We start from the raw sequence: 23,829 nt of genomic DNA on the forward strand, positions 1-23,829 counted from the left end.
TGGGCTTAGGTTACCAGGAAGGTATTTCATACATCACAGTGGGGGGATCACAGAGACATCTCTGGGGAGGGGGGTTTCTTTATCCCTCAAAGTCCCAAACTCATAGTCAAGATTTTTGCCTTGGCCCAGTATGTACTGGCTGCTGTCCAGCTTGACTGAAATTCCATAATTCTAGTGAGGGTAATTGAGAGATGTCAGGGAATAACCCACCTCCAAGCTGTAGTGAGTTGCAAGGTGTACCCTTCTCCCAACATAAAAGCCCACCCGGAACCCCAGAAGGTGATCTAATTCGGAAGAGAAGAGTTTTTGTAGGTTTAATTTGGGTCAGGGTCTCCAGATGAGATCCATCCTGATTAGGGTGGGCCCTAAGTCTAGTGACGAGTGTCCTTCTAAGATACAGAAAAGGAGAAGATGCAGAGGGACCCTGGGAGGAAAGGCACATGAAGACGGAAGCAGAGGACGGGGTGATGCTGTCAGGAGTCAAGGGGACCCAGAGGCCATAGGATTAGGAAGGGGCAGGACGGAGCCTGCCCTAGAGCCTTTGCGGGGAGCGTGGCCCTGCCCACACTGTGATTTCAGAGTTCTGGCCTCCAGAACTGTAGAACAATACATTTTTTTGTTACTTTGAGCCACGGAGGTGGTGGCAATCTGCTGGGGTCTCTCTGGGAAGCCGATGCACAGCCCCAGGGTCAAAGTGGTCCAGCCTTGGGGACCTGTCCCCCGGCTGCCCCATCCTGGTGTCCCAGGCTCTGGGCCTCAGCTTGGAGGTCCACATGGTGACCTCGGGGACCATGGTGGGCCCAACCCTGGGGACAGGACAACTTAACAATTCGATACATGGAAATGATATTCTCTGTCCAGACACATTTGCAGATATAAAACAAGCTTGCCGTACCCTCAGGGAAGGGGACTCACAACCCAGAATTCATTCAACAAAATAAGACCTCTTGATTACTTCTTCTGTTTTTTTTTTTGATTGGTTCCATTGCAACATGGCTCTTTTATTTCAATAATTTTTAAAAATTGAAGTATAGTTGATTTACAATATTGTATTTGTTTCAGGAGTGCAGCGTCTTGATTACTTCTTGATGGAGATGAACAGGGAAAAGCTTTGGGCCTGTTTATCGTCAGCAAATGTTTTTACTCTCAAATATTTTTATACTTTCAAAAAGGCTGTTTCCCCACAGGTTCTGTCCTTAACCTTAAGATCTAGCTCACCCTGGTCCGAATCTTCCTGAGACCCGCACAGCGTCTTAAGTAACCATAGGAGGTCCTCCAACCTGGAGACCTCCCTGAGCTGTGCAGTACCACTGCCATCGTGTGGCTGGGATGCTCCAGCACACCCACTGGGCTGGCTCTGGCTCTGATCCAGGGGCAGGGATGCAGGCTCTGGACTGGAGACTGAAATCCTTGCTTATGACCTTGAGCTTTTAGCCAGGAGGACAGGGTGCTCTCTGAAACTGAATACTGAGAAGAACTATATAATACGACGTCTGTTTGCCTGTTATTAAGGCTGTGGAAATTCACAAACACCGCGCGGCCTCCCGGGAGGTGAAACATACCCCTGGAGGTACTAGTTTACCTTTCCAATCCTTTACCAACCCCCTGCTGCAGTGGTAGCCAGCAGGCAGGCACCTGGGCTGGGGAGAGGATGAGGGTCAGAGCCTCGCTAATACCTCCTCTGCCTGCTCTGTGTCTTCTGTGACTTTTGGCACCGAGAGTCACCTCTCCCTAAACGGCTGGAACTTTTGAGTGCTTGTTTAACGCTCCAACAACTAGGGCTTTGATGGCCTGATTTCCTTGGAAATGGAATCTACCTGGCTCAGAAATATTTGCTGCTTGGCTGCCATTAGATTAAAAGACTCTCTCTCTCGGCCCCCACCTCACTTCACAACAGTGGAACTTTCCTGACGGACCTGTGCCAGTTCCCCCTCCAGCCTACAGTGAGATTCCCAGGCAGGTGAAAGCTCAGAGCTCCGGCTGGAGCAAGGGTGAAGCTCTGGGACCTTCTACCTTTTCCACCAATACCTACAGACAAGCTCAGAGACTGTTCCTTCGTACTCTAGAACATCACACGAAAAGCTCTTGTCAAGAGAAAGTGTTCCACGGACATAGAGAACAGACTTATGGTTGCCAAGGGTTGGGGGAGGGATGACTCGGGAGGTTGGGATTAGCAGATGTAAACTATTATATATAGACTGGATAAACGACAAGGTCCTACTGTACAGTACAGGGAATTATATTCAATATCCTGGGATAAACCATAATGGAAAAGAATATAAAGAAAACAGTGTATATGTATAACTGAATCACTTTGCTGTACAGCAGTAATTAACACAAAATTGAAAATCAACTATACTTCAGCAAAAGAGAGAGAGAGAGAGAGAGAGAGTGTGTTCCAAAGTTGGTGGGGTGGGGAGAATTCCTACAGCATTGCTCCAGGGATATCTATTTACCAATTTCAATCAAATGAATCAGAGATCTAAATGGCTGAAAAGTCATGACCAGTTTTACCCCTGGAAAGGATGGCCAACCACAAGGTTCTGCTTTCTCACACCTTTCTCCTCAGAGTGAGCTCCACCTACCCCTGCAACATCGAGAGTTGGGGCTGGCCTCGCAGGAGGGCGTGGACCTGGGCAGTCACGTGGGCCCTGCACTTGAAGGGCCTGGTGGTTGGCATAGTCCGCTGCTGATGCCATCTTGAAATTCTCAATGATTTTTTAACAAGGGTCCCTGCATTTTTATTTTGCACTGAGCCTTTCAAATGACCCAGCAGGTCCTGCCTGGGAGTTTGTTAGACATCCATAATCTGAGGCCCCACCTCAGACTTCTAAAAGTTGAATCTGAAGTTGGGAGATGATTAAACTGGAGGAGAGAGAAGGAGAGTAAGGGAAAGTATTGTATAATCCAGGGAACAGCCTTTTCAGAACCATTTCCTTTAAATCTCAGTGACCCGTCAGAAGATTTTGAGCAACTCAATTCTAAGATTAGAGGAGAAAAGGAGAACTGAACAGTGAATGGGCCCCGCCTTTGACTTTGGGGCTAGTCTGACCGCTGATGAGCTACTGCTCTCTCCTGGAATGGGACAGGAATCCCTGCTACTAGGGGTAAGTTCCTCTTTGTATCCTCACTCTTTCTAGGAAATTCCCCCTCAATTTCCCTTTTAGCTCACAAAGCTCCTCTTTCTCTCTGGACAGGTACACGTCGCTTTACATCATCAGGGAATTTCCACAGTTACAGAAGGACAGATTGGGAGAGAATTTGACCACAGGCTTCACTGCATCCGAAGAACACGAAATCCCCCAGGAGAAGGCTCCAATAGGCCACCTGCTAGAAGTAGTGGTGGTGGGTTTATAGAGTTGAAATCGGTTTATAATCTAAAATTATACACTTGCAATAATTACAGACGATGTTTAAATAGGAATATTGGTTCATCTTGGTTGTCCCTGCAGTTTTAATGAGCCGATTGTTCCATTTCCAGTGTAGAAATCTCCCTACTGGTATGCATCATCTGAGAAATTAAGGCAGCGTCTTTGATGTGGCGATGCAATTAGATAAAGGAAAAGCAAAGGCAAACCAAACAAAGCAGAAGTATTGCTTTTGGAATACAAGGTAGAGAACAGCAGGCAATAAAACACTTGGCTAGAGGCAACAAAGAAGTATAGAATTTACTATCTCAACTGAAGAAAGAGCTCTGTCGGGGTCTACTGCCCCTGGAGTGTTGTGACTGCAGCAGTGTTGGAGGAGAACGTTTCGCTTATCAAAAGGGAGATGGTGTTTTCACAGCCCGAGAAACAGTGACCCAGGAGAACATGCGATTCTTGGCCGTCCTGCACCATTCCTTCTGCCATCTCGGTTTTGTGAACCTTCAATGCGCCTGTCGCTGAAGGACTAGTTCATGTCATTGTTTTTATCCTTGCGTAATTGCAAAAGGATTTACAAAGAGTTTTACCAGCCATTTCATTATAACGTTATTGGAATAAGGCCTAAAGAGAAAGAAAAAATCAACATATTAGCCATGAGCTGTACTATGTGATGTGAGAGTGTAGCTGTCCTGTGGTGCTCTGGGTCACTGGGGCGAACGGGGACCCGATGATGGGTTATATGATGCCCCCAGTGTCCCAGAAGGAAATCAGGAGGTCTGTGAACCTGGGTGAGAAAATACGGTGCCTTTACTGTTTTTTTCCTGCCTCTAATTGTCTATGTATTTTTAAAATGAGTTTAACATAATTCTGAGGCAATCACTAAGCTTCACCAGCCACCGCAGGGGTCCAACGCATACACATGGTTAAGAAACCTGTGGTAGAAAGAAGCGTAATCCACAGAAGAAAAACCTGCAGACACAAGATGATAAAGTGTAGAACACACAAACAAAAATATCCTGCGCATCTATTTGCAAAAGAAAGATACGGAGTGACGTATTGGAAAATATTTTGACAAAAATGCATAGTCAATGTGAGAAGAATTTTTAATTAACATTTAATAAAAACTAAAGGCAAAGCATTAGGGAAAAACTCAGTGAATTTATGGTGGAGTGAACACGATGGCAGAAACAAGTTCGTGTGATCTGGGTGTGCAGTTTCTTGGGATTTTACTTTATGTGTTGATAGAACTTGAAAATCTAGAGGAATGAAGAGGTAATGAAACACAAGATGGTCAGAAAGGCCGTGGCCATGTCTTGTGGAGACATATGATTGGGAAATCAGTGCAGGAATAAAGCACCTGGAGAGGAAGAGGAAACAGGATCCAGCATCTGAAAGAAGTCCAGACTCGGCCTGGTCCAGGGTTGGGGAGAGAAAACAGTGGTGACTTTGGTGAAAGGATGCATAATAGTTATAACTGCTAAAATTTATTGGCTATTTACTATGAATTCAGATTTGGCCCTAAGAATTTAATATTTACTACTTACCTCAATCTCCAAAATAATGTTATGAACCTGGAAATTGGTGGTGTCATTCCAGGTGGTGTCATTATTCCATTGAACAGATATGTTCTTTAGTGTGTTTATTTATTCCACTCTTAATACAACTTGGTGGTGAGGGCAGCTTCCCCAGTTTCAGGCATTCCCAGATGTGGGGACAAAGGAAATTATTAACTTAGTCTTAGAAGTTCTTGTATAAATAAAAATAAATCAATTGCTATTGATATTTTTACAATAGCATATCCATCAAAATTCTAGCTGGGCATCTTAGAATATTCAAGGTACCAGACAAGGACTCCTTAATTTGGAAGATGGGGAAAGATGGGTGTCCTTGGAGAGAGAGGTGGGTGTGACTGGGTGTGGTTGGCCTTGAGAACTCTTGTCCCAACTGCCCCAGGTTTTGAGAGAAGAGGAAAACGGGTCTAGAGCAGACAGAACTTTCCAGCATCCTTCTCCTTCAAATAGTATCTGGATTGGTCTTGGGGCACCGTGTAGTTGGTTGGACTGTCAGAGTCTCTGGATTCTGGGTGGGACTCCTGATGCAAGCCTGTCCATCTGTGTTTCATCTCCTTGGCCAGAGATATTGGCTCAGTGTCAGGCAATGACTCAAGCTTGTCCACAAGGGTCAAGCCTGGCATTTTGCTGGGAGGATGGGGAGACATCCCATCCCATGTGCTTTATCCTCTGAGGTTGCTAAGTTATGATTTGTGAGTCTGGGACTGCCAGCAGCTGCTGTACCTTGGAAGTGCCTATCTGAGCACGAAGCCAGCAGAGAGGAATCACCATTAGAAGATGGAGACCAGGTTCTGGTGTATCTCTTATACACTAACTCCAGCCTGTCCCGGAAACCAGGTCAACCTGTAGACTTTTCACTCATGTGAGTCTGCAGCTCCCCTTTTTTGGTATATGCCTTTTCAGCTTTCTATCAATCATTCCATCCCAAAGCATTCTGACCCAGGACCTTAGCCTATTTGACATCTCAGTTAGGAGGCAATTGGGATGGTGTTTGCATGAAGGGTAGCAAGCCGACTGCTGGTTCCAGGCAGTGGTCCGTCTACAGTGGGTTAGGTCATCCTCACGTGCTGCTTGGTCCAGTACCCATTGGGCCCAAGCAACCTGCCTTTTCCCAAGAAAGTTTATTCCTAAAGAACAGAACTTACCAGAACAGCTGAAAATACTGACCATCTGGTTAAATGTGGATCCCGTTGCTTGGATCCTGTTGAAGGAAAGAGAGAATGTCTTGGGACCAGTAATTCCCAAGCTGGGTGTTTCTCAAACAGATGACGTATGTGTCATAGGGTGGTCGTCCTGTCCTCAGGATGTCTTCCAACTGTGTCAAGTGGGCCAGTCATGCTGCCGAAACCAAAAGGAAAGAGCTCAAACCTACAGACTCTAGTGTGGGTACAAAGTCTGCTTTGACCTCCGTGTATTCACTCATTCCCTGGGACAGAGCCCCTGAGCTGCTCATCAAAGCCCTTGCTCTTCTATTTCCCATCACTCACAGCCTCTCCTGCAATTGGGTGAGGCCGCGTGACCGAATTCTAGCGGATGGAATGGAATTGGAAGCCATGCGCCCCTTCGGACCTTCATGCACTCTCCCATGGCTTTTCCCACTCACATTGTGCAGCGGGCCAATTTCCAGGGAGCCTTCAAGGTCCCGTGTGCACAATTCCTGGGCATCCACCAACCTGGGTCCCCAAACCCTGTGGTCACCTGCTCACTCTCCCAGTATTTCTGCCCAGGAAGGGGTCAATTTCTGTTGTACATTTGGAGTCCACTCTTTACCATAGTTACCCTCCCCCAACTAATACATTTACCTAAATGTGTCGAGCACCAAGTAGGAGGTCAGATAGCGTACGCTGTTAATGAAGGCAGCTCTGTGGTAAGCCTTATAAACCACTCTGGGTTTTCCATGAGGCTGAAGGGAACTCTGCATGACCTGCCCTGCCCACCTGGCAGCTTCTTCTTCTCTGCATTTCACTCACAGGGGCCTCCTTCCATTCGCAGAATGTGCCAGGTTCTCTCCTGTCTCTGACTTCTGCACACATTTCCTCTGCTTAGAACATCTCATTCCTCCCTCTGTGTGGGTCTCAACTGAAACTTTGCTTCTCCTTGAAAACCTTCACAGTCCAGCCACAAGAACGGGCAAGATACCCATTTCATATTTTTATACCATTTTATTTTATTTTATTTTATTTTTTTTGCGGTACGCGGGCCTCTCACTGCTGTGGCCTCTCCCGTTGCGGAGCACAGGCTCCGGACGCGCAGGCTCAGTGGCCATGGCTCACGGGCCCAGCCACTCCGCGGCATGTGGGATCTTCCCAGACCGGGGCATGAACCTGTGTCCCCTGCATCGGCAGGCAGACTCTCAACCACTGCGCCACCAGGGAAGCCCTATGTTTTTTATATTTATATAGATTTCCTTTATAGCATTAATTATAATTTGCCATTTTATACGTGAGCTATTATTTGATTACAATCTTAGTTCCCTCCTAGACTATAGGTTCCTTTAGGTCAGGGCTCTGTTTCATTTTCTTTAACATCATGTGGTTGGTTACTTGGAAAGGTACCTGGTGGAAAATGCTCAGTAAAAATTTGTTGCGTGTATAAGGTGTACATGGACCCCATCCTCTTCCAACTCCTCATGGACTTTATTCATTAACTATTTCTCACTCCCTGTACCATCAATATCAATACTAAATCTAATATCAGAAACTTGGGAAAGGAGATGCCAACAGAAATCACATGGCTTTAGGGGTATGTGATCACATTTTTGCTTGAGATGTGTTCAGTTTGTGATACTGAGTCATTAGGAGATACCCTGGGATTTCCCTGGTGTCACAGCGGTTAAAATGTGCCTGCCAATGCAGGGCACACGGGTTCTATCCCTGGTCCGGGAAGATCCCACATGCTGCAGAGCAACTAAGCCGGTGTGCCACAACTACTGAGACTGCATGCCACAACTACTGAGCCCACGTGCTACAACTACTGAAGCCCACACACCTAGAGCCTCTGCTCCCCAACAGGAGAAGCCACCGCAGTGAGAAGCCCGTGCACCGCAACGAAGAGTAGCCCCTGCTCACCACAACTAGAGAAAGCCCGCGCGCAGCAATGAAGACCCAATGCAGCCAAAAAATAAAAAAGATATCCTGCAAACAGTCTGGAAGTCAGACCTGTGAACTGTAGAAACGGCTGTGCTAAGATGAACACAGAGGCAGTAACTGAAATCTGGGAGTATATTAGATCCTGGAAAGAGGGCAGAAATAGAGAAAAAAAGTCATACAATTGTGGAATAAACAACATCAAGGATTGTTACGGAATCTGTGTCTTGTTCAACTCTGTGCCCTACTCAGCGCCCAACACAATAACTGTACATAGTGAATGATGATGAAGAGGACCCAGTAAAGGATGCTGTAATGGATTTTCCTGTAACAATGCTGCATAACAAGCAACCTCTAAATCTTTGTGGCTGACAAGAACACTTTTTATTGTGCACAGATCTGGGAGCAGCTCTGTTTCAGTCTGGGAGGTGGGTGCAGGTCTGCTCCACGTGACTTTCATTCAAGGACCAGGTTGAATGAGCAGTGCCCACCTGCAGAAAGCCCCTCCCTTGGAGAATGGCCTCAGCTGTGTCACACTCACTAACATTCCCTGTTAGGGAACTAACCAACTAACTAACACAGGAGCAAGTCATCTGCATGGAAGCAACCTACATGTCCTTCAACAGAAGAATGGATAAAGAAGATGTGTTATATATGTATACAATGGACTATTGCTTAGCCATAAAAAAGAATGAAATAATGCCATTTGCAGCAACATGGATGGACCTAGAGATGATCATACTAGGTGAAGTAAGTCAGACAGAGAAAGACAAATATCATATAATATCACTTATATGTGGAATCTAACAAATGACGCAAATGAACAAATACAGATACAAATACAAAACAGAAACAGAGTTACAGACATATTGAAGAGACTTCTGGTTTCCAGTGGGGAGGGGAGCGGGGGAGGGAAGGATTGGGAGTTTGGGATTAGCAGATGCAAACTATTATACAGGGAATAGATAAACAACAAGGTCCTACTGTATAGCACAGGGAAATCTATTCAATATCCTGTGACAAACCATATTGGAAAAGAATAAAGATGCATATATACCTATACATATATACATATATATATTCAGTTATATATATATATATATATTTCCCTGGTGGCACACTGGTTAAGAATCCTCCTGCCAATGAAGGGGACACGGTTTTGATCCCTGGTCTGGGAAGATCCCACATGCCGCAGAGCAACTAAGCCCGTGCACCACAACTACTGAGCCCGTGAGCCACAACTACTATGTATGTGTGTATATATATACATATATATACATATATATATATCACTTTGTTATACAGCAGAAATTAACACATCAGTGTAAATCAACTATACTTCAATAAAATAAATTTTATAAAAAGAAGCAAGTCATCTGGCCAAGCCCAAGTCAGTGGCCCAAAGATGTTTCTTCTCATCCTTCTCTACTGTGAGGGGCTGGAAAAAACACGGCGGCAGGTCTGAGTGTGTGATCTTTTCAGGAGGAGGGAGAAATAGGACAGAAAATCCAGTCTTCAAGTTGGAGAACTAGGACAATGAGACTTCCTTCCAAGAAGGAGGTCTTCAATAGTAGATGCAGAGAGGGTCAATACCTACCCTGAGGAAAGGCTGTTGGATGTGTTTGTGGTTAGGTAACATTTAGGAGAGCATTTCAGCAAAGTGGTGGGGGCACAAACCACCCAGCAATAGAGGTAGACTTGCCAGATTTAGCAAATAAAAAATATAGGATGCCAAGTTGACTTTTTAAAAATAAATTTATTTATTTATTTATGGCTGTGTTGGGTCTTTGTTGCTGTGCGTGGGCTTTCTCTAGTTGCGGTGAGTGGGGGCTACTCTTCGTTGCAGTGTGCGGGCTTCTTATCGTGGTGGCTTCTCTTGTTGTGGAGCATGGGCTCTAGGCGCGCAGGCTTCAGTAGTTGTGGCATGCGGGCTCAGTAGTTGTGGCTCGCGGGCTCTAGGGCGCAGGTTCTGTAGTTGTGGTGCACAGGCTTAGTTGCTCCGCAGCATGTGGGATCTTCCCGGACCAGGGCTCGAACCCGTGTCCCCTGAATTGGAAGGCGGATTCTTAACCACTGTGCCACCAGGGAAGCCCCCCGAGTTGACGTTGAGTTTCTGATAAACAAAAACTAATTTTAAAATGATATTTAGCTCTAATTAGTCATTGTTTGTATGAAATTCAAATTAACGTAGGTATCTTGTATTTTGATCTGACAGCCTTACATTGGGGTCATGAATGAGCAGAAGGTGAGGTATTGGAAGAAGGACCGAAAAGACCATTTTTGAAGTTTGGTGATGGAGGGAGGGTGGGAAAAACTGGAGGGTCTATATAGTAGTGAAGGGTTCTCTTAGTAGTGAAGAACTAACCCATGTTATCAGAGATCATCTGACATACACCCATGGGGGGTGTGTGTGGGCTAACATTTCACATTTTGGGAGCTGATGGGATGAAGGAAAAAATTTGAGCAGTAATTGGATCCAGTGACCCCAGAGCATCTCTTTGTGGCAATTAAAACCAAAGCACACACGACTCCTAAGACTTTGTCCCAAGCTATGAGCTTAGAGTAACCTGCATGGGACCAATTACTAAAAATGTCATTACATGGTGGCCTGGACTTGCTCTCCTCTGGTTTTCACAGATGTGAAGACTTGTCTGTTTGCCCTGTTGAGAGGTTCCCAAGGAGACTCGGGGTGGCAGCACAGGTTGGGCATGGGGGCTGCACAGCGGACAGATGACCACTGGCCCCCTCTGAAGAGAGGGCACTCTACACGTAGCTGATGACCATGGAATCTCCTTTGGAAGCAAATAACTTAGAGGGTGTGTGGACTGAGTCTGGGAGGACCCGACAGCTCCATGGGCCTGAATCCAACCCCAAGGTGCAGATTTTTGTGACTGATGCAGAACTGAGGGGTACAGGCGCTGCATTGGGCCTGAGGACAGTTGGGGAGGGTACCCAAGACAATGTTGCCTTGGAACCCAAGGATGAGTCTGGGACTCAGCCAAAGACACCTCTGTTCATTCCTTTACTCCCGCCTTGAGGTGGGAGAATGGTTTGGGTTGCCGTCCTTTCCCATCTAGTGGACTCTCTGCTCTTGAAGGTCGAGCTCAGCTGTGAGCACATAGGCAGGATGCCGAGTGTTGTGTCAGCAGACCATGGTGCCTATTCCAGCTCCATCACTAGACCCGCACTGCAAACTTTGACCTGCACCTTAGCTACAGGTCCACGCTGCAGATCCTTTATGTGACATAGGGGTCATAAGAATACTTAACTCATAGGGCTATCGTGAGAATTAACTGGAATCCCGTAGCCCTTTGTATGCAAATCAAATATATGTCATTGTAATTATTTCTTTAGGTAATGATCACTCTTAGTAGACAGGGGGGTCCTTTAAGACAGGATCCATTTTGTTTTTAGTTTTATATCCCAAGTACTTACTTAATATCTAGTACACAACAAAGTCCTTAATACTGTTGGTTAAGTAAAATCAGATCACATATCTCGGGCTGGGATTTCCAGAAATTAAGTTGTCAGAGTCAGCAAGAAACCCTGAGGAGTTAGCAAAATGACTGTCCTTCCGGTTACTTCCTCTCCATCATGCAGGCCCTGAAATCATGACGCCGTGCAAACCTGTGTGATGTGAAGAGCAGTTTCTGTTTCTGTGCTTGTCTAGACAGAAGAATTCAAGAGCCACCTTCAGCTGCCTTCTCTTTCGGTGGCAGCCCCTGCCGGCCTCCAGCCTGTGCCATCTGACTGCTGGTGCGTTAAACAGCTCCACTCTGACAGTGTGTTGTACAATGAACTGATAAGCTGTTTTTGTCTCCTGTTGACCCAGCCTCACAGATAATTCCACGACTTTTAGACCAAGCAAATGGCGGACTTGAAAGGGTAAAATTCAGTCAACTGTTTAAAAAACTTTAAACAGCTGATTGCCTCAAATTTGATTTTGATCTAGTTGTGTTTACCCTGCTTTACAAAGTTAAAGCCCGTGTGGTCTATAAAAATTTAAGGTCTCCTAGAATGTGTCGACTAGATCACAACAGTTATTTTACAGGAATGCAACATGAAATCAGTGATCACCAAGTGTTGTGAGGGTGATGAAATATATGAAACCGAGCAGGACCCTAGGCACAAAAGCCTTTCGGGGCACACAAGCCTTCCTGTGTCCCCCGTTTCTTGATTACAGGAAATAGGCTTCATTCAGCCTCCAGAACCTTCCCTGAGTTCCAAAGGGCAGGTTCAAACAGTTGCTAATCAGGGAAGGGAGGGGATGCAGAGACACAGGAGGAGTAGTCAGGAAACAATAGTGCAGCCTTGGGGCAGGGTCCTGGTTCCCCTCAAGGGATACACATAACAATGTCTTTACGCTGTTTTGCAGATACCAAAACCCCCAACAGATGGGAGAAGTTAAGTGTATGCTGCCCATAAGCGCGTAGACCCCAGACCAGTTGGAACCAGAAGGTTAATCATGCCGACTCCCGATTACCTCACCACCAACCAATCAAAAGAATGTCCATGAGCTGACCACGCCCTGCTCCTTGAGCACTCACTACCCACTCCAGGGCAGGACACACAGTTTTGAGGGCATTAGCACACTGTGGCCCCCCCTTTGCCTGGCAAAGCAATAAAGCTATTCTTTCCTCTTTCACTCAAAACTCTGTCTCTGAGATTTAATTAGGTGTAGGTATACAGAGGCCAGGTTTAGCATCATATAGGAACACATTTTGGGGGAAGAAAAGAAAATATCATGAAATTAAATTAAGAAAGTCAATAATTTTTCTTTAACATATTACTTCTGGAGACTCACCTATATCTTTGAAGATATATTTTTTTCCCTAAGATTCTGTTGAAGACGATTTAATGAATTGCTTGGTTGGTTAAGTTGACCAACTCTAAGGTAAAGTTCTACAAATCGGTCAGGGGTCCAGATGGAACCGACGGAAAGAGGAACCAGACGCTTCCATGAGAGATGCAGGAATTAATGCTTTTGACGTGTTGCATCGTACTTGAAATGATTCGGCAATTGGACAACAGCGCACTTAAACAGCAGCAGAAAAACGACCTTCCGTTTGATTCTTACTGAGATTTATTGTTTTTAATAATGCCACTTTTCAGAAGTATAGTCACGTGCTCACTTAGACAAGCTGACAAAGTGAAAACTTGTACGTGATGCAAAGTACCCATTGAGCCGGAGATTAAGACACAAACGGTGTGGTGACAAGTCAAGTGTCCCCAGCAGATGACAAACCCCACCTCCCTTCCTGCGATCTGGCGCCCCGTCTTGCCCCGTAGAACCCACAATGAATATCTGGCAAAACACAGAACACAGATGGCTGCCGACTGACATGAAAAGTAAATTTTATTAAACATGTTTACATACATGAGTTGGAAGTTCATTTAAAAGCACAGGGGAGTGTTAAGACAAGTGGTCAAAATAGAAAGATACTACCCAATTAGAATCAGTTGATTGTTGGCCACTAAGACAGAACGGAATCTAGTAGAAGTACACCAATGCTTCAGTCCTTCCTGCTCAGCATGGTGACCAGTGGTCAATCTGTGCCCTGGGAACGATGGGCAGGTCGTTCTGGCGTGTGTAAATAATAAATAATTCACTTGGTGCAGGCAGTATGTCTATGGATTAAAATCTATGTGTACACAGTGTCTACATGTGTTACAGCCCCACAGGAGGAGTCTACACCAAAATATTTATTAGAAGGAATTTGGTCCATACTACATCACGTTTTCCAGAGGGTAAAAAATAAAGTCCATCTATAGACATTTCACTCCCGACTCACATACTGAGTCTGGCTGAAACCTGTAAAATGTCTATAACAAAAAATGGATGGCTTAGATTTCTTGGTTATTTCAGTAGAGTAATTAACAAGCAAACTGTACAAGTACATGCAACATACAAGCTGGCCTATGTGGAACTAACATACATTATTAAATAACCTTTTGTTTCTTTTCTTCGCTTTTTCTTTCTTTATTTTCTTTTCTTTCTTTTTTCTTTTTTTTTACAAAACGTGCATGCAGCTTTGAACAGTTCCAAGTCATGCTGCTCTATCTGTGAAATCACAAAAGTGGAGGGACCCATAAAAGGAGGGAGAAGATCTCAACGCACCTGCAGAGCCTGCAGTTGGTAGCACATATACAGAAGGTCACAAGGGAATTCAAGGCCGAGAAAAACTCAGATGAAGAAAATGCAAATTGAAATCGGACTTTGTTTCATTTCCCGCCCCCCCACCCAAAAGTAAGATACTTTGCATTAAAAAAATCAAACTTTGTGCTTGCATCAATCTCAAAGAAATGTAAATTAAAATTGGATAAAAAACATTCGTTTAGTGCAGAATATTTTGACTGGAATTTCCAGTGGAATATTAACAGCCCATACCATGCTCTTTCCGGGACAGGTGGTGTGTCTACACTGAGACATGGCTGAGGAGCCCGGGCATTGCTTAAAGTGTCTGAGGCTCAAGTCCATTTCTAGTCACCATTTTGGGAAGTCAAACATATGGTTTGTACACATGAGCATATACTTGTCTTGTTTTTTTTGTTTTTTTGGATGTCAGGAAGGAAAAGGCATTACCAGGAGTGTTTCCAAGGTACCCTGATGCTGTTAGTTTAGCTCCTAGCACTAGCTGCAGGCTCGGTTCTGTAAAAGTATTCCATGCAAAACAGTGGAAAACATAAATTGATGTTTTAGAATGCAAACAGATATGCGCTTCATTCAAAAAAAGTGATGCTGTGGTTGTTTGTTTTTGGAAGATAACGTTTTGTTTTCTGGGTTTCTACACATAAAACCTTGAAGGATCATAAAGCGAAAGCTAGTGAAACCCTGCATTGGCCTCATCTTGTCTTGTTGTACACACTCTGAGGAGATGCTACAGAGACTGCTTCAGCCCTTTTTTTTGGTGCTTTTGGAAAAAGAAAGGAAGGGTCTCTGTAAATATCACTAGGCCTGTCTGTCATGACACAGCCAAACACGAGTGGAAATAACAAATACAGTGAAAACCAAACCGAAACAAATCAAGAAAACGAAATCAACAAACAACACACAAATAAACAAAACTTGTCAACCCCAGGGAAATAACACTGCTTGTGGTTTGTGCAAAAAACCGGTACAATACAGCTTTTCACAGAGTGAGAGTTTCCAGTTCAATTTGGGATGTGTGTGTGTGTGTGTGTGTGTGTGTGTGTGTGTGTGTGTGTGTGAATTTGCAGTTTCCCCTCTCTCATTTGTCAGAAGCATTAGTGATTCTCACTAGCACGTTGACTTCCTGTATTTGATAACTGCCTTGTTCTGTCATGTGAAGCCAGGTTTTAAACAACGATAGGGACGTATTATTGAAACACGACTACCAGCAAAACACAAGTTGATTGTCTGTCTCCAACCATTCTTTCGATCATGAAATATCTTGGTTCAGATTATTATCCTGAAGGTAGAGTCTTACTGGTGTGAGTTCATTAGGACCGGATGCAGGGGGGGCCGGTGGAACTTTCCAGAGATGATTGGGAAGCCCGGCGGGTCAGGGGGGTGAGCGTGGGTTCAACCAGTGATGACGGGGGGAAGAGCTTGTACCAGCCGATGACCATGCTGGAAAGATCCAGTTCCTCCAACAAGATCTGGGCCACGCCCATAAAGCATTTGTGATCCATCCTGCCGTAGTCTCCCCAGACAATCACCTGCAGAGACAGACAACTGCAGTAAAGCCTGAGCTTCTCTCCTTCATGTGTGAACAGTTTAAAGCAAACTATTCTGTAAAAGTGAGCCAGTGAGGGAAGCGGGGGAAGTGAATATAACTAAGACCAAGGAGGTATAGTAATAAAAAGGTACTATCCTTCAGGTACTCCGAGAGACACTTCACCAGGATTTTTAGATGTGATGGAATGCAAATCACGTTTCCCTGGTCAGTGAGGGTATTGTCTACATAAACCATGTTAAAAATAAATACACAAGTTTATGTATATATAAATTCAAAACCGTCTTTAGCAACTACGATCTAGTAAGCAAAGTGCAGGGTCACAGAGATATACAAATGAAAATGTGTGCAAGCTAGGAGGGCGAAACAACCCAACTCCCTGTACCATGGCGTGCGTGGATGGTGGAGTATGAGCAAAGGATGAGAATATTCATTAAATTTCTTTTAGATTATGGACTTGTTAGTGAAGGGGCAAGTTGAACAATAATTGTAAGCTGGTGCCCTTGAGGACTTGCCTGACAATGTTGACTTGATCAGAAGGTTAATAAGTCAGTGATCTCACTGACAATTACCACCTTCTGTCTCCTTTTGGTGTCAGGTAAGATTTCCATTACACTTGCTCCAGGTTCTGTTTCCAACCCTTTAATCCCCAGTGGAGGTTCCCAAATGAACTCACTCAACTGCTTTACACAGGCAGGGATGGTGAATCTTCCCTTTTCAATTTACTGAGTAACCTTGCCAAGTTATTTAATCTCTGTGACCCTCAGACATAATCTTTAAAATGGGAATAATTGGAGTCAAAACATTTAGAAAAGGAAGCACCTAACAATGTACCTGACATTCAACCCGTCCTGAATGTTTTCTGGTCCTTTCCTTCTTCCTCTTTGAATCCCATGTCTCACTCAATAAACTAGTATTGGCATTGGTTGTCCTGATTATCTATCAATTATCTATCTATCTATCATCTATTTATCTACCTAGGAGAGGAAATGGATGGGAAATAGAGCAGAAATAAAAGGAGAGGATGGAGAGAAGGAAGAAAAGGAGAGTGAAACTTAAAATCTTGTTTTCCATTAGAACCAAAAGATATTTTGATAGTATATATTACTTATATTGTAAATGAACAATTTGGACTTTATTCTCTTCCTGTTGGACCAGCTCTTCAATGTTGATATGGATAATGGGCCTGTTACAGTGCAAAAAGTCAAACCAGCTATGACTGACCTGAAGGACTTTACCCTGTGGACTTTCGTCAAAAACCAGGGACTGTTGATACAAGGGGTCAAGGGTCTTTCGTGCAATTCTTGTCTTCTTTTTGGCTATGCAGGCCCCGTTCTCCAAAAGATACACTTTGACATATGGAGCTGAACAAAGGTAACATTAACAGATAAGAAGTTAATCCTTCAAGTTAAATTGTTTTTATTAGAGAATGCTTCCTTAGACAAATAGAGATGCTTGTTGAAAGTTTCCCATTGATTATTTAAACCATTTAAAATTTTCAGTGTTCCATAAATTCTATCCCTTAAAACCCGTATGTTACCACTAACGCCATTTTCCTCTTTTGAAGTAAATGCATGCAAAGTTATCCTAAGATTCTGACTGACTTGGTTTATGGCTGGCAATACAAAACAGGTTTATATCTTAAAGCACATTTTATATCTAAAAGCTCATCCTTTCTGTGATTAGAACTGAATTTTTATCCCGCATTTATAAATGGGCAGAAAAAAAAATAACTGACACAGCTAAGAAGCCATCATAACTAAACTTTGTCTTAATACAACAAGACTCTTCCTAATATTTCCTGACAGAGTAACTGTGCAAGGAAAACCCAGATCCACTTTTATGATCCGCTTTTCTTTGTTCCTTTTTTTTTTTTTTTTTTTGCGGTACGCGGGCCTCTCACCGCTGTGGCCCCTCCCGCCGTGGAGCACAGGCTCCGGAGATCCGCTTTTCTTTGATTCACGATGAAAGAACATAGAAAAGCTGCCTCGTGAATCAATCAGATAATGAAAAAATAGAGCATGTGAAATTCAAATGCAGCCAATGTTTTGAGTTTTTGCCCACGTGAGACTCTCTTGTCCAAACGGCAACACCGCTCCTTACCAGGTGTGGATTTGGATCCAGGCTTTTGCGTGAGGCTTCGTGCTCTAATCACTTCAACTTCTAATTGGCCTTTTTTATCCTCCATTCCAATTTGTATATCACCTGTGAGTGGAGGAAGCAAAATGTTTCAGCTTCTTTGCAGTCACATGCAGTTAAAAAAAATAGAGGTCCATAAGAGACTCCAAATTTCATGATCTTCATAAATAAGATCCCCTATACCATTTTCTTTCCCTACCTCCAAATCAGGTTTTGAAATGTTTCTCTTCATTTTTCTGGTGCTAATCTAACTTACGGGAGTCTCATACTGGTTTGCAAATTACTTAACTGCAACAATACTGAAGCATTTAAGTGATTCTTGTACTCTAATAAGATTTCTTATCCTTTATGTCATCTATTATATAATACTTCTTAATAAAAAGTACAATTATCTGTGTTTCCATTATCTAGAGAAAACCTCCATTAATGTTTTGGTAAATATCCTAGCAATTTCACAAGTTCATTCATTCTTTCCTCCTTCTTCCCTTCCTTTCCTCCCTCCCTTCTTCCCTCCCTCCCTCCCTTCCTTCTTTCCTTATCTCTCTATCACTATATCTATGTATCAATCTATCCATCTCTATCTCTCTAACTATACGTGTATCTATGTATCTATCTATGCATCTATGTATCTATCTATCTATCCACCATGACCATATAGCCTCAATTTATGGACTGTATGAACCACTGAATGGGCATGTCATTACCTATTTAACCAGATCCCTCTGGATGGAAATACAGGTTATCTACATTGCTGTCATCATAAGCAGCATTAGAATGGACAGCTTTATAAAGAATTTTTGCACCCTTGAGCATTTTTGCATTTCTTGAGCATAAATTCCCAGATTTTAAATTGTTAGGTCTAATTGAGTGGACATTTAGAAATGCCATGTATATTGCCAACATCCTTTAGAAAGGTTGTGCCAGTTTGTACTGTGACCAGAAGAATCTGTCTTTCCCATTTCCCACAGCCCACTAATACTGTTATGAGCAACATGCCTAGTTTTTGCCAATCTGACATTCAAAAAGTTATAAGTAGAATTTCTTTGATTATTAGGGAGGTTGAACATATTTCTAAATATTTTCAATTTTTATTCCTTCTTTTGTATTGCCTGTTTATGTCCTTTACCTATTTTTATAAGATGCTCAACTTTTTCTGAACGATACGATACTTTATCCCCGAAAACATTAAATGTAATTATTTCTAAGTTGTTGTTTTTTTTGTTTTTGTTTTTTTGCACGGGCCTCTCACTGTTGTGGCCTCTCCCGTTGCGGAGCACAGGCTCCGGACGCGCAGGCTCAGCGGCCATGGCTCACGGGCCCAGCCGCTCCGCGGCATGTGGGATCTTCCCAGACCGGGGCACGAACCCGCGTCCCCTGCATCGGCAGGCCGACTCTCAACCACTGCACCACCAGGGAAGCCCTCTAAGTTGTTTTTAGTTGGTTGAATCATCTCTACTTTCTCAGTTGTGAACTCCTTTTACTTGCCTGGTCCATTGATCAATGTCGTGGTTCTGAATTGTTTATTAGCTTATCGTTTATTGTTTATAATAATTCTGTTTCAGACCTTAGCTCCTGGACTCTTGGGTTTTTGTTTTTGTTTTAATCACATACACACATAGTTTAAAGAGTCAAACTGTTCTCTAAGACTTGTTATTAGTATAAAATATTCCCGGCCTTTCTCTCAACCTCTTGCCTTCCAAAGGTCACTGTTTTCAAAATTCTCAGTATTTTAACTGATTTATTTTTTACTTTTTGGCATTTGCATCCCTATCTCTAAATACCGTACATATATTTTCCTTTTTTCTTCAGTTTTAGATATCATTATTGACCCCCAATTTTGCTCTCTCTCACTGCTTCCTACCCCCACCATATACTTGACATTTTCTGTCATCCTCTTCTCCCAATATTTATATTATGATTAGGCAACATTATTTGTAGCCGAGTGAACTGGAGTACCATGATTACTTCTCATTTCTTAGACTCTTTTCGTTCCTACACCCACTAAGTGTCTTTTAAAAAGCCCTTGCTGACATTTTTATGGATGTATCACTCATTCAACCCCTTACTCTCTCCTGGTTGTTTATCTCTTCCATAAAATCAAGTATATCAGGTGTTCTATAGATTTGGTCTTATGAATCTGACATGCTATCGATACAGCTTGGACAGGTTGCTTATAAAGCCCGTTGCAGCTGTTTTATTACATTTTCCTTCACTACCGTCCTGTGTATCCCACCCATTGCTCTCTTGCGTGGAAGCATTTATTTACTGGATGTCATATTCCTCTTTTTCAGTTCACAATTTGTACGTTCACTTAGTTCGTTTTGTTGACGTATACCCTCCAATAGCTTTCCAAGCAATGTTGGGTATAAGGAAAATGTTTTGAGGCCATTCCTGTCTGAATATGTATTTATTCTGGCCTCACACTTACTTGATGATTTGACTGGCAATTTTAGTCTTCATTGGAAATCAACTGTTACTCAGAATTTCGAAGGCCATGCTCATCTTCTGGATTCCAGTATTATTATTATTATTTTTTGCGGTACGTGGGCCTCTCACTGTTGTGGCCTCTCCCGTTGCGGAGCACAGGCTCCGGACGCGCAGGCTCAGCGGCCATGGCTCACGGGCCCAGCCGCTCCGCGGCATGTGGGATCTTCCCGGACCGGGGCACGAACCCGTGTCCCCTGCATCGGCAGGCGGACTCTCAACCACTGTGCCACGAGGGAAGCCCCCAGTATTATTATTGAAGAGTCCAATGAGAAGCAGAGTTTTGATAGTCTGCATAAAATTATTTTTCCTCTTAGGAAACTTGTGGGGTGTTCTATCAACCTCTGGTGCTGTAAAATCTCACGATGATGTCTTTGTGTTGACCTATTCTCATGTGTTTTGCTGACTACTCTCTGGGTTCTTTCAAGCTGGAATCTCATGTTCTTCAGGAAATACCTATTTCACATGTTGCATACAATTTTCTCCATTTATCATCTTTTTAAACTTTACATATGGCATATTTTGCTAGTAGACGTTTATCTGGCTTTGGTCTGGAAGTTCTTTCCCACTCCAAGAGTATAGAAACATGAATTTAAGCGATTTTCAGTATTTTCCAGTGTCTTTCTACACCCCGTTTCTCCTTTACAATTGAGTCCAAATTTTTTTAAAAATTAATTAATTTGTTTTCGGCTGCGTTGGGTCTTCGTTGCTGCGCGCGGGCTTTCTCTAGTTGCGGCGAGCAGGGGCTACTCCTCGTTGCGGTGTGCGGGCTTCTCATTGCGGTGGCTTCTCTTGTTGCAGAGCACGGGCTGTAGGCACGCGGGTTTCGGTAGTTGTGGCTTGAGAGCTCTAGAGCGCAGGCTCAGTAGTTGTGGCGCATGGGCTTAGCTGCTCTGCGGCATGTGGAATCTTCCTGGACCAGGGCTCGAACCTGTGTCCCCTGCACTGGCAGGCAGATTCTCAACCACCGCGCCACCAGGGAAGCCCCCCAAGCATTACTTTTTTTTTAAGTTCTGAAGTAGGGAGGTAATTTCATTAATATTTTTTTGCATAGCTAGACACTTATGCCGATCTCCTTGATTGAATAATCCATCGTTTTTTCCGTGCTATAAAATTCTGCCCTTCTCCTACATTTGGACTTACTGTAGACTCTCTGTCTTAACAGAATTTTGATAATTCAGAGATTAATGACTAACTTTATTCATTTTGCATATCTCAAGTTAGAAAAATGCATTAGAAATTAGAATAGTCATTTGAAACCAGCAACACCTGAGCTAAAATGTTGCTTCTCTCTTGTATTACTATTATGCTACTTTATTATATTATTATTATTTTTTTATTATGCTACTTTAGATGATCTTATCAAGCATGAAACATCAGCTTAACTACAGAAAAAAATTATTCTTACCCATTGCAGGGGTGGCGAGGGTTTGGCGGCCAACAAGCTGGGCGGGTCCCAGTCCATCGAGAAAATCACTGAATTGACTATCTGCTCCTAGTCTCACTCCAGGAAATATTAAGCTATTACCAAAAGGACAAAAATCAAGACATTAGATCTTCTAGAATTCTTTTCATTAGTTTCCATTAGATGACGAGTTCTGGTCATGAATCAAACAGTACTTAGGCAATCGGTTTACTTACTGATTCTTTGCATTTCCTCTGAACCAAGCCCACGAAGCCCAGCACTGATTGCGAAAAGGTCTAAACTATCAATTTAAGACCTGATGTTGTTACATAGTATTGAGCAGAGTTCCCTGTGCTATACAGTAGGTCCTTGCTGGTTATCCATTTTAAATATAGCAGTGTGTACATGTCAATCCCAAACTACCAGTTATCCCTCCCCTGCCTCCCTCCCTAAGTTCACCTGAAACTAACACAACATTGTTAATCAACTATACTCCAATAAAAAATAAAAAGTTTAAAAAAAGACCTGATGTTCTATTCAGGAGAGCTCAGTTATAGTTTTTAATGTGGTAATTTTTCTGCACACTTTACAAATACAAATCCCTACGTAAATGTATCACTGACGTAAGATACAAGGTGCAAAATTTTATGTCATGAACTAATACATAAATAATTGCTCATGAGCGTTAAGTAACATTAATGCTAAATGTTAAGAAATGGCTAATAATTTCTTGAATAAATATAGCATAGTACAAATTCCTATTTACAAATCAAAATGTTTAATTTCTTCATTTTTGAAAGAATTAAAATTTCATATTACCTGAGATTTTTATTTAATTCAAATGGAAATGAATGTAGGTCTATTTCTCACAACACCAGGACTGCTTGGAGTCCCAGGCTACAGGCTCTCCCAGAGCAGTGACTGTGCTCTTGTTTACTGACATCTCCTGGGTAACAAGAACCAGGCTTGTTACATAGTTGGACTTCAATAAGTATTTTTTTGAATAAACAGGTTTCTATAAGGATTGATTGTTTCCAGTGTGCTTTCACACATATTATTCCTTCACAATCAAAGGAATTAGGGTATTAATTATTATCCCATCTAGAGACTATAAAATAAATCTATGAGAGGTTAAGTGGCTTATTCATGGTAAATATTATTAGGTTTGTTAATTTTTACTTTTTTAAAATTTTTATTGGAGTAGAGTTGATTTACAATGTTGTGTTAGTTTCAGGTGTACAGCAAAGTGGATCAGTTATACATACACGTATATCCACTCTTTTTAAGATTCTTTTCCCATATAGGCCATTACAGAGTATTGAGTAGAGTTCCCTGTGCTATACAGTAGGTCCTTATTAGTTATCTATTGCATATACAGTAGTGTGTATATGTCAATCCCAATCTAGATTCGTTAATTTTTATATCAGAAAATAGTGTCTCTAGTTTTCTAGTTGTAGATTGCTTCATAAGACTTCAGCAAATATTGGTACTTTGTCAGCAAGTTTAACTACATAACATTATGCCTGCTGATTTTTGTTCTTGGCTGTATCTTGCTGGGAGGACGCATATCACTCCTTGGAGCAAATAAAGGGATTCACTAGTTTTAGGAATGGGAAAGCCTAGCATGAACATTAACTTGGCAGAATGTGCTTCATTTTCTGAACAGAATAGAAAAATGCCAGTAAAGTAAAATAAATCGTTAATATTAATTAGTAAAAGATATTTGAATGGTAATAAATAATTATGGAAAACTTGTACATGGTCAATCCCCAAGTAACCCACCGTAGGATACGAATTACTTGTTATCTATCACCTTAGTAAAAGTTCAATTTTACCAGAAAAATTCTCAAGCATAGGAAGAAAATGCAGGTTTTGTGCAAGATCTAGATGAAATGGTAAAAATCATGTCAAGTAACCAAAACAAAATTCTAGTTATATTTTTTCAAAATTAATTAATTTCAGGATTAACTAAAATTCTTTAATCAGAAATATAATGAAGCAGATAGCTCCTGGGCCTTTTTTCCTAAGGTAAAAATGAATTTGTGATGTTTTAAAAACAAGAAGTTTGAAGTTGTTATTATG

The 23,829-nt window shown here is 42.6% G+C and overlaps 1 protein-coding gene across 48 annotated transcripts in view; it reads right to left on the reverse strand.

Moving 5' to 3' along the window:
- Window positions 1-15,483: 15,483 nt before the first annotated feature.
- Window positions 15,484-23,829, reverse strand: part of LOC309972198 (regulating synaptic membrane exocytosis protein 1) — a gene marked incomplete at both ends in the record, with an annotated part of 218,748 nt that continues 210,402 nt past the window's right edge. For all 48 annotated transcript variants that reach the window (XM_082855719.1, XM_082855760.1, XM_082855737.1 and 45 more), the window contains 4 exons: window positions 15,484-15,702; window positions 16,944-17,083; window positions 17,823-17,924; window positions 21,751-21,863. In XM_082855719.1, coding sequence (XP_082711845.1) covers window positions 15,484-15,702; window positions 16,944-17,083; window positions 17,823-17,924; window positions 21,751-21,863 — 574 coding nt within the window. The remainder of the gene's footprint in view (window positions 15,703-16,943; window positions 17,084-17,822; window positions 17,925-21,750; window positions 21,864-23,829) is intronic.

Source organism: Leucopleurus acutus, assembly GCF_964270905.1.
Source record: "Leucopleurus acutus genome assembly, chromosome: 15".
Lineage (NCBI taxonomy): Eukaryota > Metazoa > Chordata > Mammalia > Artiodactyla > Delphinidae > Leucopleurus > Leucopleurus acutus.